The sequence below is a fragment of the Chrysochloris asiatica genome, unplaced genomic scaffold, assembly GCF_000296735.1.
Source record: "Chrysochloris asiatica unplaced genomic scaffold, ChrAsi1.0 scaffold00028, whole genome shotgun sequence".
Taxonomy (NCBI): Eukaryota; Metazoa; Chordata; class Mammalia; order Afrosoricida; family Chrysochloridae; genus Chrysochloris; species Chrysochloris asiatica.
Window position 1 is genome coordinate 13164169 of NW_006408546.1, and position 17443 is coordinate 13181611.

Genomic DNA, 17443 nt, shown 5'->3' on the forward strand with positions numbered 1-17443 from the left:
TTCCAAGGCTGTAAATCTTTACGGGAGCAGAACGCCTCATCTTTCTCCCGCGGAGCCACTGGTAGTTTCGAACTGTTGGCCTTAAGGTTCGCAGCCCGATTCGTAACCACTACGCTACCAGAGCTCCTTTTTGACCACTGTAGCCGTGTAATATATTTTGAGGTCAGGGAGTGATATGAAGAGATCTTTTGCAGCAGATTTTCCCAATGTAGTATTGTAAAGAAAAGAAAGAAAGAGACAAGAATAGTGTCTAGGCTTCAACAGCAGGCAGGTTTATACAGTAAACCTGGGAGGGTGTACTCTAAGTCACTACAGGAGACCAAGAGCCTTTCTGTTCTTACAGATTGGGGTATTTAAGGCAGTGTGATCCGGATACAGTTCTGATGAGTTTACAAAGGGCGGGGGGTATTGAGATTTATGGAGATTTTTCTGAAACCTGGAATGGGGGTGGGGGTGGGGGTGTCTCAACTTTCTGGGAGACCAGAAACTTAAGCAGGACTTTATTCTGTGCTGAGGGTACTTTTAATGCCATTTTGTTGATCAGGCGCAGGATCCTTCAAGTATGTTTTTTAATTGCTTCACTACTGCTTCCACTGGTATTGACTGGACATCCAAATAAAATAAAATTTTTGACATCTTCGATCTTTGTCCATTTACTTTGATGTTCTTATTAGTCCAGTGGTGAAGATTTTTGTTTTCTTTATTTTGAGCAATCCATACTGAAGGAGTTCTGGTGATGTGCTGTGGGCGAATGCCCTGGACTGCAAAGTCAGTTTGAACCACAAGGTTGAACGCTCAGGCTCACCAGCTGCTCCCTGGGAACCCTATACAGGATCACTATGAGTCAGCACCGACTCAATGGCACTTAACAATAAAACATACTTGAAGGATGTGCTTCAAGGCCTCTTTTCTTATAGCAAGCATTTTGCGTCATCTGCATACTGCAGGTTATTAATAATTCTTCCTCCAATACTTGTTTCCATAGAATTCTTCTTTATTTAAAGCTGAGGTTTGAATTTTTTTCCCCTCAGTTCTTTTTGTTTAACGAATGCCAAGCATGTATTTTTGTTTTGTTTTCTAACTTCAGGTTTTCTCACATTTCATTATAACACTTTACTTTGTCTTATGCTAACTGTTGAAATCCTCTATTCAGCTCTTTTATCTAATAATTTCTTCCATTTGCTTTAGTTACTCTAGATTCAAGAGCAAATTTAAGAGTCTGTCCTGACAATCATTTAGCCCCCTCTTCTCCTACACTACAAAGGAGTCTTTGTAATGACTCCTTTTGCTTTCTTCATATATTATGTACTTCATGTCAATCCACATCTTGCCTGGCCTTTGGTCATTACTGTTCCGTGCATGAAGTCTGAACTTACTGTATACTGTCTACTCCAAGCGAACCAGACATTGTTAAAGTTGCTCGTAGTTAGATCTTTTAGAATTTTTTCACAAAATAAAATCTGCAAAACTAATTTCCCCTACTCCCAAACAACTAAATGAACTATACAATATTTTGGAGGTCAACAATTAAAAAGTCTTAATGAAATAATTAATGACATAAACATTTAAAGCAAATTTCTAGTGTGCATATACAACAGCAGTAAATGAGCAAAGTATTGCTAAAATTATTGAACATAAAATGGACAGTCTCAGAACATAACCAAAATATAATTCTGGTTTGGGTAAATAAAATTTAATCATAATCAAAACTGTGTTAGCTGTACTGCCAATCAGGGAAAAAAAAGATAGTGATTTTGAAAATCAGTCTTCTTTGAGGGAGGTTTGCAGAAGAATGATGAAGACAGGTAAAGATACAAGGAGAACATTCAGGGGTTAAATGAGACAGAGGTAAATAGTGTTATACACACAATGGAACAACAGTGTTCTGTGGGATGGCACATGGAGACACACAAAGACTGAATGGGTATTGGATGAAGGTGGGAGTATACCCATAAGTATTTAAGGGTTTGAAAGAGGGTATTTGTACCTTTGCTGGAAACACAGCTATGAATGCAGTGGAACATTTAGAGTATAAAATGATGAAAATGTCTTAGATATTGTCAAATATTTTGAAGAAATGAGTCTCTGGCCCTGGAGGCTCAGGACATCCGGTACATGATGGTCAATTGGCATAACACAGTACAAAAAGACAATGGTCGACAATGGTGAATAGTATCTGGGACCTTAAAAGCTCATGAGTTGCCATCTAAAGTACAACTATTGATCTCTCCATTTGTGGAAGAAACAAAAGAGAAGAAAATTGAAAATGCTTGGAATCAACTAGTACAATGGACCAATGGAGCATATGAACATCAGTCACCACGTCTCTGAGACCAGCTACAACTACCAACTGCTATGAAACGGATCACATTAGAGTGTCCTGGTTAGAGTGGGAGACAATGCGGGTTCAAATAAAGTTATAAAAAAAAATGGTAACCCCAAAAAAACAAAACCAGAGGGAATAGAAGCAAATATTGTTGAATGATGATGCATGCAGGAGATTGTAATCATTGCAAGGAAATGATGAGTGTAAAACTGATGCTCTCCCATGTAAACTATCACTTAACTCACACACACACACAAACTAACTAACTAAATAAAATGTGAAAAAAAAAAAAAATTAACTGGTAAGGCCAATGTTCTTCCCTGTAAACTATCACTGAATTCACAATAAAAACCATTAGTGGGCTTAATGGTAAGAAAGAGACTGAAGGAACCTGAGATTATGGCCCTTGATCACCCTTAAGGTCTGAAATGGAACTCACTTTCATGGTCCAATTTTCAACCAAGCAGTAGAAGGGTATATAGGTGGAACAACACTAAGAAAATATGCTTATCATGGAAAGGCCATAATTCAACATCAAAAGGGCAATAATTTACTTAAGGACAAAGTTGAGAAGGAATGGGAGGGTGGTTTGGAAATAAGAGCAATAAGGAGGAAGTGGGATAACTGTTGACACATGCAGGGGATTGCAATCAACAAGATGAAACAATATGCATATTTTTAAAATGTAAAACCTTCATTCAATTCACAATATAAAGTTTTTTTTTGTTTGTTTTTAAGTCTACTTTGATTACGTCACTCATCTCAAATACTGGGGGAATATATTTAGAAATAGGAAATAAGATTAGTATAATATCATTTGCAAATTCTATTTTTAACTTATCCATTTTGTTACAAGTTTAGCATTCCTTCTATTCATCTTGAATGTGTCACAATCAAATAAATGGCAACAGGTGTTGTATACATTATCTATTTAATTTGACAGTAATAATTTTCCTTGGTATACCATGACCTTTATTTCCCTGAATGCCTCGTTTTTACTAGTTATTTAAATTTTTAATTACAAAATGATGATTTCTTGTTGTGTATTTTCAATGTATATTTATTTCCCCTTTATTCTATCCTTATTACGTGAAATATTTTAGTATGCCCAGGTTAAGCCCCTGACAAACTAAATCTGAATATTTAAGAATTAGGGTAAGGAGTCAGGTATCAGTATTTTTTGTTTAAATGATTCCCAAGGTGACCTTAACATCCCTAAACTTTTAATAACTGGTCATTCATCTGCCAGTGTCCTGGAAGTTGGTATGAAACATTTGTTTTGCTAGAATGGCAAAGACAGAATCTAATAGTTGGTAAATAAACTGACCACTCACATAATGTTCTGTTATATACTGATTGCCACATATGTATTACTGAAGTGAGATCAACTAAAGTATTTTTTAGTGAATACACACAGAGAAATGTTTCAGAACTCACTTAAAATTTTAGAAGTTAACACAGTGTATATAATTTCTATTTCATCAACTACAACAGAATTTGGGTTAGCCCTCTATCAGTCCAAAATATTAGTATCAGGGGGCTTCAAAAAGTACATAAAAAATGGAATTAAAAAATAATGGAATTTTATCATACACTTTTTATAACTGCCTCGTATTTCGAGAACAAACAATAGATATTTACAATGACTGGGATAAATAAAATCTAGACTGAAAAGGTCAGGTTTTGCTACCAAATGAATTATAAAAATCCTTTGGTATTTCAGAGTTTGTTGGATTACAAATTAAATACCAAGGATTACAGACATATACACAGAGAAAACAAGATAAAACCGCTCCTAACTCATACAGAAGGTACTAAACAGACAAATGTTTTTATAAGGACTAAATAGTCTGAAATATTACAAAAGCATTCTACGAGAATGTTTCTATAAAGACACACATCAAAATGTTTTAGTAAATACTGCAAGGGGAATGCAAACAACTGGCTAGAAATACATGTTTTGCTCTGTGTATTCTGTACTTAAACATGTGTATGTTTGACGTGTGTACACTTTAAAGTGTATATTTGCAGTTAAAAACATAAAAAGTTTTTTCAGTTAAAAACATAAAAAGTCTGAGAAACCCTTAACCCTTAAACACTTAAGTGAACTCAGAACAAAATCAATCTTCTTGTTAGTGTTGAAAGGCAAGAAAAAGGAATATATCTCTTTATATATTATTTAAATTTAAAGGTAGAATGTTGAAATTGGTGGTGACCTAAAGCATAGCATGAACTAATTCACCATATATGTAAAAATAAAATTCACAAAAATAAAACTAACAGTTTTTAATCAATTACAATCAAGAAACTATTTCAATAAATGGAAAGGGTGATTAATTCTGAGATAACAAGTAAGGAAAGCATGTAATCTAAATAGACATTAAAATAGTTTAAAACACAGTATCCCATAGAAGCGTAAAGTTTATACCAAAAAAAGAGGAAAAAAAGTAGAAAAGAGGAGGGTCATCTCCATGAAAAAATAATTTGGGAAATTTTGGTAAAGCTGAACAGGTTTTCTGCATTAGGTATTTTTTAAAACATAAATATGATGATGCACTCTAACCATCTCAAAAGTAAGTATAATGTGAAGGTGGTTTTACAAAGATCATGGAAAAACGGAAATTAAAGATACTTGAATCTTTCCAGAAACATTTTGAGGCCCCTTCATATGCTACACTGCTCAGTATGATTAACCTCCAAATAACTTCTTTACAATTTCATAGCACTAGCATACAACGGAGTCCTTGTGTGGTGCTATAGAATAAGCAAAGGATTGTTCGTCACAAGGTCAGTACTTCAAATGCACTAGTCTCTCTTGGATAGTCTATATAGGCTTGGAAAGTCAGAACAGGCTCAATGGCACCTAACAAACACAACAGCATAACACAGATAATGAGACTACTATATAAGATGCAGCTATAAATTTGGGGATTTGAGAAGGTCTTCAAGAATGATTATCAAGAATCAATTTCAACATCAAATCACTCTTACACTTATCAGTTATCAGACATTAAGCAAAAGTCCCAACATGTAATGCAATCAGATCTTCAAATATCATTTATGTTGGAATTATTAGACTTAATTTTCATATAATAAAGAAGTACTTCATACTCCCTTATAAGGTATATGGGTGTGGCACTGTAGAATAAGTGCTGAACTACTGTTGAAACCCACCAGCACTCCTCAAACATCTTAAGTCAGAACTGTTTTGAAGGCACTTAACAATAACAAATAGAAAACGCTATACAGTGTCGCTATGAGTCAGAACTAACTGGATGGCACTCAACAACACAAGGTTTGTCTCCAGTTTGTCAACTGGAAAGTCTGCAGTTCAAACTCACTAGCTAATCTCCGGAAACTCTATACAGAGTTGCTATGAGTTGGAACTAACTTGATGGCACTTAGAAACAAGAACATACTAAACTCTACATAACAACAACAACAACAACAAAAACATTTTCACAGATTCATAATTTTAAAGAATAAACAGGCAATTTGTATAAATAATGAAATGCCATATACCTCATCAAATTCTTCTGTCATTTTTCTGATGATTTCAGCATTTTGCATATTTCGAAACATCTCTATTCTCACTGTACCTGTGGAACAACAGATTGTACAGTTAATCATTTTCTATACCATGTTAAATATTGAATTTAATCTGGTAAGGTAATTCTTTGAAAAATTACTGAAATAGTATGTTTCTACTTCCTCCACAAACACCTGAAAAATTTATTCTACAGTAATTTTATTTTTGTAACTTCAAAGTCCTTCAGAATTTTAAAACAACTGAATATTCCATGAAATATATGAGGAAAACTATAGAGAGGAGGATGGGGAAGATAAAAGATGTAAAACATTATAAATTAATAGGAAGGGACCTAAAGATTGATTTACATATGTTCTGACTTACTCTTAACAAAATCTCAAAACAGAGAACGCATTCATGGTTCTTTGTGATTTATTACTAATACCCTCTGTAAATAAAACTAAATGTTCCCTAATTTAACACCACCTTTCAGTTAAATGTTTCCTCTAAACATGAAAAAATGATCAGTAACTTCCATGTATCAATCTAACAATGAATGAAAAGGTTAATCCTCTCTCACACCTCATTGTTTCACACCATTCTTAGCTAAATAGTGGGTTAAGTGTTGGGCTGTTCACTGAAAGAGTAGCACTTCAAACCCACCTAGGCAGAAGGATGAGGCTGTCTGATCCTATAAAGACTTAACAGTCTCAGAAATCCTGTGAAACAGCTCTACTTTATCCTATAGAGTCCTTGTAAGTTGGAATCAACTTGATGGTTAGCTACTTCATTTTCATTTCAAATATGGTTAAGTTTCATAAATATGATCACTCATACAGCAAAGACAAAGAAAAATAAATTCATAGTTAAAAGTTATTTAAAAAAATAATTTAAAGAAAATGAAATCAACTTCAAAGTCAACCTTTGCTATAGAGCATCATGAGCTAATTACATAAGATTGTTTCAATTGCACAATTACAAAATAATGAATTTAAGAAAAGGATCATAATAGCCATTGAGAAGCACCAATTAACATCAAATTTTGGACTATAAGTCAAGAAAGTATTCTAAATGCACTACTTGTACATTATAGTAAAGAGTATACTGTTCTCTACAATAAGAAACTACAGTCACAAAACTTTATTAAAGTGTAGTCTTTATTTTAGATTCTCAACAAAAACTATATTGGAACATTTGGCATACTGAATTTAATTTTACAAAATTTTTATAAAACAGAAAAATTAATACCTGCCCTATCTTTTCATCAAATCCATCTTCAAGTACATTTTACATGGAGCTTTCACTTCTATGCTCGAAACTCTGAATTCATTAAGTATATTCATCAGATATTGCTAATTTCAAATTGTAGAGATGACAAAGTCAAGGTTCAGGGCTCCAGGTGTAGACAGGGAAAATATTTTAAAAGATTTCCTCCTAAATATAGTATCTTCAGACAAAATGGTAAAAATTTATAGTGTGATTGCCAAAACCAGTATTGAAGGCAGGTTGTTTACATACTAAAACAGAATTTTTAATGAAAATTTAATATACATCTGCAACTGGAGTCCTGGTGTGGCACTGCAGGATATAGCACTGGATCACAAGTTCAGTTTGAACCACAAGGTCAGCAGTTCAACCTCACCAGCCACTCCTTGGAAACCCTAGACAGAGCTCACTATGGCTCGGAACTGACTCAACAACACTTAATAAAACAACAACATATCTGCATTGAACTGTTAAAAATTTTCTATCTCAAGCTTGCTTTTTGACATTCCTAGTATCACCCTCAAAGTTAAAACTATTTTGACCAAATGAACCAAAAGTATTTAACCTTATTTGATTCACTAAAACATATAATTTTACAGGATGGTTCATGGCACCGATAGGTGAAATGTCATTAATGGATAATGGAGAAAGCAAAACACTAAAATAAGATTTCTTAATTGTTACAAATGAAAGGAAATTACTATCTATCACATTAGTATGATGTTATATGCCTCAGTCTTAATCCTGACTCACAGCAATTTTATACAAGGATGTAAAATTCTACTGACTACAATGTTACAACAACTGATACAATTAAAAGATAACCCTTCTTCTTGGTTTTATATTGAAAGTACACTTTAAAGCCTAAGAGGTCCAGAACACATTTTGGTGTTTAGGCTAGATTAAAACATTCAGACATTCCGTTAACTAAATTTCCTTCATAACGTAATGACAAGGCAACGCACAATCTATCTGGTCTAAATATTTCTGTTATTTTTTAATCAGAGAAACTAGTTCACAAAAGCAGTAGATCTTAACCTATTTCTTGCTGTTGTTAAGTGCCAGGAAGTCAGTACTGACTCATAGTGACCCTATGCACAACAGAACAAAACTCTACCTGGTCTTGTGCCAACCTCACAATCACTGCACTATGCCTCAGATCATTGGCTGCTGGCACTGTGCCAATACATTTTGTTGAGGGTCTCCCTATTTTTCTTTGACTCTCCACTTTACCAAACATGATATGCTTCTCCAGGGACTGGTCCCTCCTAATATTACATTTGAAGTAAGAGAGATGAACTCTGGAGATACTGGTTTCCTAGGAGCATTCTGCCTGTATTTCATCCAACAGAGATCTATTTGTTCTTTTGGCAGTCCATGATACTCATAATATTCTCCTCTAGTACCATACCTCAAATGCATCAATTCTTCGAAGATACTGACTTACTTATTCGCTGTTCAACGTCTACTGAAAATACCACAGCTGAGAGGAAGTACACCATATTTCTTAAACTGTTATATCTTTACTCTTCAACACTTTAAAGAGGTCTAATACAGCAGATTTCCCTAATGGTATACAAAGCTTGATTACCTGACCACTGCTTCCATGAGTGTTGATGACTGCTGATCCCAGCAAAAGGAAGTCTTTGACAACTTCAATCTTTTCTCCATTTATATGGAAGTTGTTTATTGGCCCAGCAGAGAGGATTTTTATTTTCGTTACACTGAGATGTGACCCATACCAAAGGCTGTGCTCTTTGACCTTTCATCAGTAAGTATTCTAAAATCCTTTTTGCTTTCAGCAAGCAAGGTTGTATCACTTGCATATCGTAGGTTTCTAATGAATCTTCCTCCAATCCTAATGCCACGTTTTTCTTCATATATCCAGCTTCTCAGATTATTTGCTCAGTATACAAATTGATTAAGTATGGTTAAAGAATACAACACTGACACAAACCATTCCTAATTTAAAATTATTCAGTGTTTCTGTCATCTGTTAGAACAACTGCCTTTTGGTCTATGTAGAGGTTCCTTATGAGCAAAATTAAGTGTTCCGGAACCCTCATACTTCACAATGTTGTCCATACCCTGTCATGATCCACACAACTGAAAGCCAAACATAGTCAATACAGCACAGGTAAATGTCTTTCTGGTATTCTCTGCTTTCAACAGAGAATATCAACAATGATATCCCTCATTCCACATCCTCTTCTGAAACCGGCTTGAACGTCTGGAAGTTCTCTATGTATGGTTGCAGCCACTTTTGTATTACCATTAGCAAATTTTACTTGCATGCAATTTTAACGATATTATCTGATGATTTCTGCAAGTGACTTGAGTGATATTATCCAATGATTTCTGCATTCCACTGGATCACCTCTCTGTGGAATGGGCACAAATATGGATCTCTTCTAGTCAGTCAGATAGTCATCTTCCAAATTTCTTGGCATAGAAGAGTGACTGGCTCCAGTGCTACATGAGTTTCATTAAAGATTTCAATTTGTATTCCATCAGTTCTCAAAGCTTGTTCTACATTAATACCTCTGTGTCCCTTGGTCACCTTCCTTCAGTATCACTGGCTCTTGATCATATGTTGTCTCTTGAAATGGTTCAACACTGACCACTGAATTTTGGTACAGTGACTCTGCGTATTCCTTCCAGCTTCTTTTGATACGTTCTGCAACATTCAATATTTTACCCATTGTTGTTGGGTGTCCTCGAGTCGGTTCTGACCCATAGTGACCCTGTGTAGTTTCCGAGGAACTGCTAGTAGGTTTGAACCGCCACCCTTGAGCTTCAAACTGCCCTTGCAGAACAGCACATTGTACTGCAGTGCCACAACAGGACTCCATTTTGCCCAAAGAATCCTTCAATATTTCAGGTCAAAGCTTGAATTTTTATTCAATTCTCTCAGCTTAAGAAATACTGAGCATGTTCTTCACTTTTTGTTTTCTAACACCAGGTCTTTGTACATTTCATTATAACATATGACTTGGTGTTCTTGAGCTAACCTCTGAAATTTTCTGTTCAGCTCTTGTACCTCCTCATTTCTTCCACTTGCTTTATCATCTCTACGCTGGAGAGCAAGTTTCAGAGTCTCTCTGACATCCATTTTGGTCTTTTCCTTCTTTCTTGTCTTCTTAATGACCTTTTGCTTTCTTCCTCTATGATGTTCTTGATGTCATCCCACAACTCTTCTGGTCTTTAGTGTCTAATGTATCAAGTCTTCAGATGATCTTGAAATTTAGGTGGGGTATGTTCAAGGTCATATTTTTGCTCTCGTCAACTTGGTTTAATTTTCTTCAGCTTCAGCCTGAATTTGCATATGATCAATTGATGGTCAGTTCCATAGTCTACCCACTGTCTTGTTTTGGCTGATGATATTGAGCTTTATTACCATCTCTTTCCACAGGTATAGCAAATTTTATTTTTGTATATGATATCTGGTGAGGTCTATGTATATAGTCATCTTTTATGTTGTTTAAAAAATGTGTTTGTAATGAAGAAGTCCTTGGTCTTGCAAAAATTTTATCATTCAATCTCCAGCATCGTTTTTATCACCAACACCATATTTTCTAACTACTAATCCTTTCTCTGTTTCCAACCTTTGCATTCCAATGGCCAATAATTATCAATAAATCTAGATTGCATGCTTGATCAATTTCAGATTGAAGATGCTGGTAGAATTCTTGAATTTCATCCTCATTGGCTTTAGTGACTGGTGGTAGAATATTTGAATAATAGTGGTATTATTAACTGGTCTTCCTTTTAGGCGTATGGATATTGTACCATCACAGACAGCACTGTACTTCAAGACAGATTTTGACATACTGTTTTTGATGATGAATGTGATGCCATTCCTCTACAATTTGTCATTCCTAACATGGTAAAACGTAATTGTCAGATTCAAAATGGCCAACACCAGCCCATTTCAACTCACTATTGCCTAGGACATACTTACGTCTTCCACATCATTTCTGAAATTTTCCCATTTCCCTAGATTCAGACTTCTTAGATTCCACGTTGCCATTATTATTGGCTTGTTAAAGCTCTTTTCTCTTTATTTTGAATTGTGCCCCATCAGCAAATGAAGGTCTTGAAGGCTTTGTTACATACACGTCATCATGGTCAAATCTACTTTGAAGAGGTATCTTTTCACCAATCGTATTTTGACTGCTTTTCAATCTGAGGGGTTTATCTTCCAACATTGTATCTGACAATATCCTGGTGCTCTTCATCATGTTTCAATAATATTCAATATTCTGGTGCTGACAGTGTTCCACTGCTATTCATAAGGTTTTCAGTAACTAAATACTTGGAATTACTTTGTTTCTCCTTCTTCCTAGTCTGGAAGCTCAATTGAAACCTGTCCATCAGGCTTGACCCCACTAGTATTTAAAATACTCTTAACATAGCTTCCAGAACCACAGCAACACACATACCACCAATGTATGACAAACTGACAGATGAGTGATGGGTCTTAACCAATACAGTTCCTAAATTCATACAAATATTTCACAGTATTCATTGAGACAACCAATATATATAATAAATATAACAATAACAATGCAATTCAATGCCATCACTCATTGTTCAGCTTGTCGCAATGTGGTGGTAGATGTGTCTCTGTGATGCTGGTGCTGGAAGTTATGTGACCAGTATTTCAATTACAAACAGGGTTACTATGATGGACAGATTTCAACAATCTAATTCTGGTTGGCCACTGAAACTCTTATGAATAGCAACAGAACATTGTCTGATATAGTGCTGGAAGATGGGCTCCTTAAGTTGGAAGTCACCAATACGAGCAGGAAAGAGCTGTCTACTTCAAGTGTGGTGGTGTCATGCTGTCATGTCGGTAGCTACTCAAAGCGACCATGTACAAGGTTCCCATGGCTGTTAAATCTTTACAGGAGCTGAAAGCCTCATCTTTCTCCCATTTACTGACTGGTATATTCTAACTGCTAACCTTGCAGTTAGCAAGCCAGATCCTAATCCATTGTACTACCCATGGATCCTTCCTCAAAGTATGTTATTGTTGCTGTCATTAAGTGCCATAGAGTTGGTTCCAGCTCAGCAATACTGTTTAGTGTTTCTGAAGAGCTGCTGGGTTTGAACTGACCTTGCAGTCCAGTGCTTATCCTACAGTGCCACACCATGACTCCTCAAAGTATAACTGACATTTAATGACATGGATGGAGCAAAGTATTTGAGACCTTCATTTGTTGATGAAGCATGACTCAAAATGACAAGAAACAGTTACAAACATCCATTAGTAATTATATCATGAAATGAGTCTAGGAAAACTGGAAGTTGTGAAAACTGAAATTGAATGTATAAAGATCAATATCTTAGCCATTATTGAAGAGACACAAAATATTGGCCATTTTGTCTCAGATTATCATATTTTACTATGCTGGGAATGTTAAATTGAAATGGAGTGTTACCACATACATTGTTAAAAAAGAACATTTCAATATCTATCTTAAAGTATAATGCCGCTTGTAATAGAGTTATACCTATCTACCAAACAATCACCAGTTATACAATTATTATTCAATTTTATGTACCAACCACTAATAATAAAGACATTGAAAATTCTACCAATTTCATTAGTCTGAAATTAAACAAACATGCAATCAAGATGCACTGAATCATTACTGGCCATTGCAATGTGAAAGACACAAAGGATCAACAGATGGAAAATAAGGCCTTGGTGATAGATGATCTCATGGCAGAATTATTCAAGAACAAAAACTTGTGCAACATTTAACTATATATGTGTGACTCCTGGTGTGGTGGTCATGGATAACCACTGGAATGTGAACCACACGGTTGCTGGTTCAAATCCACCAGCTGCTCCATGGAAACCCTACACTGGGTCTCTATGACTTGGTACTGACTTGACAGCACTGCACACACACATACATGAGGACATCACCAGATAGAATACACAGGAATCAAATCAATTAGATCTGTAGAAAGATACACGGGAGAAACTTAATATCATCAGCTAAAGCAAAGCGCTGTTTGATTAGCATTATTAGGTGGTTCAAAACTACCAGTTTCTTCTCAGAAACACTATATAAGATCACTATGGCTTAGGTCTGACTTAAACGCATTAAACAACAACAACAAAGAAAAGAATATAAAATCATTTATGCATGTGCGGGTTGAGACTGAAGGGGAAGAAAAATAAAGCAAGTCCATGAGCGACAATATACTACACTGAGAATATCCCACATGAATGTAGAGGCAATCTTCAGAACAAATTTGAAAAAGAACACAAATGACCAAAAACAGGAAAAAATTGTGGGATGGCATCAAGAATATCACACAATAAGGAAGGCAATAAAAAGATAGGAAAGAAAGAAAAGACCAAAATGGATGTCAGAAGAGACCCTGAAACTTGTTCTTGAACAGAGTAGAAAAAATGAATGAAAGAAAAATGATGACGTAAAAGGGGTAAACAGATGATTTCAAAGGGTAGCTGAAGAAGACAAAGTACTGGGATGAAATGTACAAAGACCTGGAATTACAAAACCCAAAGGGAAGAACACACTAAGCATTTCTAAAGCTGAAAGAACTAAAGTAGAAATTAAAGAACAGAGTTATAATGATGAAAGATTACACAGCAAAATATTGAATGATACAGGAAGTATCAACAGAAGATGGAAGTAATGCAGAGAACCACCTTACCAAAAGAACTGGTGAACATTCAACAATTTAAGGAGGTAGCATAAAATGGAAAACCTGGGATTTACAATCAACACTCATGGGAGTAATATTTAAGACACTGAAAAGACTTATTGCATAGAGTGAATTTGTTTCCAAATACTACTTTAAAATGTTTAAGAGCAAAGATATTACTTTGAAAACTAATGTGTGCAAACACAAGCCATGGCACTCTCTATAATCTCACATTATGTGAAAGCTGTAGAATTAATCAAGAAGACCAAAGAAGGAAAGATGTATTTGAAATATGGTATTGGTGAGGAACTGATGCATTTGAGGAACTGAATTATGCATCTGAGGAACTGATGCATTTGAATTATGGTGTTGGTGAAGAATACTGAAAATATCATTGACTACCAAGAGTCCAGGTGTGCTACTGTGGGTTAATGTGCTGGACTCTAACATAGGTTTGAACATAAACATCAGTGGTTCAATCTTACCAGCCACTATTTGGAAACCCTACACAGGGTCGCTATGAGTCTGAACCAACTCGAAGGCACTTAACAATAAGCAGAAGAGGAATAGTTAGAATGTTCCTTAGAAGCAAGGATGGAAAGACTTGGTCTTGCTTACTTTGGACATATTACAAAGGAGGGTCCATTCTGTGGAAGACTAAGTACATCATATTTGGTGAAGAACAGCATCAACTACAAATAGAAGTCCCTCTATAACATGGACTGACACAGTTACTATAACAATGGGCTGAAATATGACATTAAACAGAATTAGGCAATGTTTTATTCTGTTATACAAAGGGCCATTAAGAGTCAGAATTGACTGTATGGCATCTAAAAGCAACGTACAGGTAATCAATAAATATGTACACAATGTCTTAATTTCAGACAGGAAAAGAATGCAAAAAATTGTTTAGAATAAAGGAAGCATATTTATTATGGCCAGGTATAAGAACACTTGTTTCACATGAAGCAAAGTTTGGAATGTCCAAAATATTATAAAACAACTATAAAGGAATAAAGACAGTCATCCAACTTTATTTTTAAAAATGTATTTGCTTCTGCTACTACTGCTGCTGCTGTGTGCCATTGAGTCAGTTCTGACTCATTGTGACTCTGTATAAAGTTTCTGAGATTGGCTATATTTCTTCTAAAACAGCGCTTTTGTTCCCTTGGCATTCCACAGTACTTTTAATATTCTGCAGTACCATAAATCAAATGCATCAATTCTTCTATGGTCTTCCTTATTTAGTGTCCAACTTTCACATGCATATGAAGCTACTGAAAATAGCATGGGTAAGATGTACTCAAACGGACAGCTTTGCTCTTGAACACTTTGAATAAAACACTTTGCTCTTGAACAATTGTGCAACAGAACTCTCTAAAGCAACATGTTGTTTAATTTCTTGACTTTTGTGTTCATGAGTGTTGATGCTGGATTCAAGAAAGAAGGACGTTTTAGACTTCAATCTTTCCCCCATTTATCATGATATTATTTGCGAGGATTTTTGTCTTATTTACATTGAGATGCAGCCCATACCAACGACTCTTTGATCTTCATTCTAAGTATTTTAAGATCTTTCTGCTTTCAACAAGGAAGTCTGTATCATCTTCCTCCAAGCCTGTTGCAATGCTCTTCTTCACATAATCCACCTTCTTGCTTTACCTGCTCAACATACAGACTGAGTAAGTGTGGTGAAAGAATACAACCCTAGCATATATCTTTCCTGATTTTAAACCATTCAGTATCTCCTTGTTCTGTTCAAACAGTTGTCTCTTGGTCTCTGTACAGGATCATCATGAGCACAGTAAGTGTTTTGAATATTCATTCTCTGTAATGTCAATAGCTTGTAATGAGCCGCATTTGAAAGCTTTTGCATAGTCAATAAAGTACAGGTAAACATCTTTTTAACAGTCTCTGCTTTCAGCCAAGATTGATATGACATTAGGAATGGTATCTTTCTTTCCATGTCATATCTTAATCTCTCTTGAACCTCTGGCAGTTCTCTGTCAGTGTACCCTTGGAGCCCGTTTTGAATTATCTTTAGCAGAATTTTACTTGCAGGCGATGTCAGTGATACTGTCCTCAGATTTCTGAATTCCACTGTGTTACGGTGCTTTGGAATGGGCACAAATATGGATCTCTTACAATAGTTGGCCATGTAACTATTCTCCAAATTTCTTGGCATAGATAAGTGAGTACATCCAGTAATTCATCAGTTTGCTCAAAGTTTTCAATTTGTATTAATCAATACCTGGAGGCTTATTCTTTGCCAAGTCCTTCATGAAAAACACTGAGCATGTTCTTCCCTTTTGGTATTCTAACTCCAGATCTTCAAATACTTCATTATACTATTTGAGTTTGTCTTTTTGAGCTACTCCTTGAAATTTCATGCTCAGTTCTTTTACCTGCTCTTTTCAGCTGAGCTTCTAGACTAAGACAGACTCAAAAGAACAAGATGAATTGTGTTCGCAGCCACTGCAGAGCTGCTGTCACTCTCTAACGTCAGCGCCGCTGCCTCTAGCTTGTCGAGCTCCAGCTGAAGGAGGAGGGGGGTTAAGTGAGGAGTTCTTTATACCATGGCTTGTACAAATCAGACTGCCTGCAAATCAACCAGTGGGAAAGCACCCAGGAATCAACTGGCTACAAAAGCCACTCGAAAGAGCGCACCCTCTACTGGAGGGATGAAGAAACCTCATCATTACAGGCCTGGTACTGTGGCACTTCATGAAATTAGACTTTGTCAGAAGTCCACGGAACTTCTGATTCGTAAACTCCCCATCCAGCGTCTGGTGTAAGAAATAGCTCAGGACTTCAAAACAGATCTGCGCTTCCGGAGTGCAGCTATTGGTGCTTTGCAGGAGGCAAGTGAGGCCTATCTGGTTGGCCTTTTTGAAGACAACAACCTGTGTGCTATATATGCCAAACGTGTAACAATTGTGCTAAAAGACATCCAGCTAGCATGTCGCATACATGGAGAATGCGCTTAAGAATCCACTATAATGGGAAACATTTCATTCTTAAACAAATTCTCTTCTTCCTGTTATTGGTAGTTATGAATGTTAGATTTTCTTTCCCACCATGGGGTCAAAAGGTACCTAAGTATATGATTGTGAATGGAAAAATGGGGGACAGAAATTAGGTATTGGCAGTTTTCTCATTTTCATTTGTGTGAATTTTTAATATAAATGCGGGGACATAGAGCATTAATGCATGTCAAAATAGTTCAGTGAACAAGTTTCAGCAGTTCAATTGTATAACAATTACAAGTAAACCTGTTAACATTTTGTGGACAATGCCAGCATTTGGATTTTTTTTAAATAAGTAAATTTCTTATTGACGGCAAAAAAATAAAAATAAAATATAAAAGAACAAGAGGTAGACTACTTCAGAATGTCTTGTTGTTGTTAGCTGCCATCTAGTCGGTATCAACTCATAGCGACAGTATGCACAGCAGAATTAAACACTTCCTGATCCTGGGCCAACCTCACTATTGTTGCCACGCTTAAGTCCACTGGTGTTGCTACTTGGACAATCCATCTCATTGGGGGTCTTCCTCTTTTTCTCTAACCTTCCACCTTACCAAACATGATATCCGTCTCCAGCAACTGGTCCCTCCTGACGATATGTCC

General features: G+C 35.8%; 1 protein-coding gene across 2 annotated transcripts in view; it reads right to left on the reverse strand.

Annotated features, from left to right (window-relative positions):
- Positions 1-17443, reverse strand: part of STAG1 (stromal antigen 1) — a 469676-nt gene that overhangs the window by 351506 nt on the left and 100727 nt on the right. For both annotated transcript variants that reach the window (XM_006846604.1, XM_006846603.1), the window contains exon 5: positions 5849-5925. In XM_006846604.1, coding sequence (XP_006846667.1) covers positions 5849-5925 — 77 coding nt within the window. The remainder of the gene's footprint in view (positions 1-5848; positions 5926-17443) is intronic.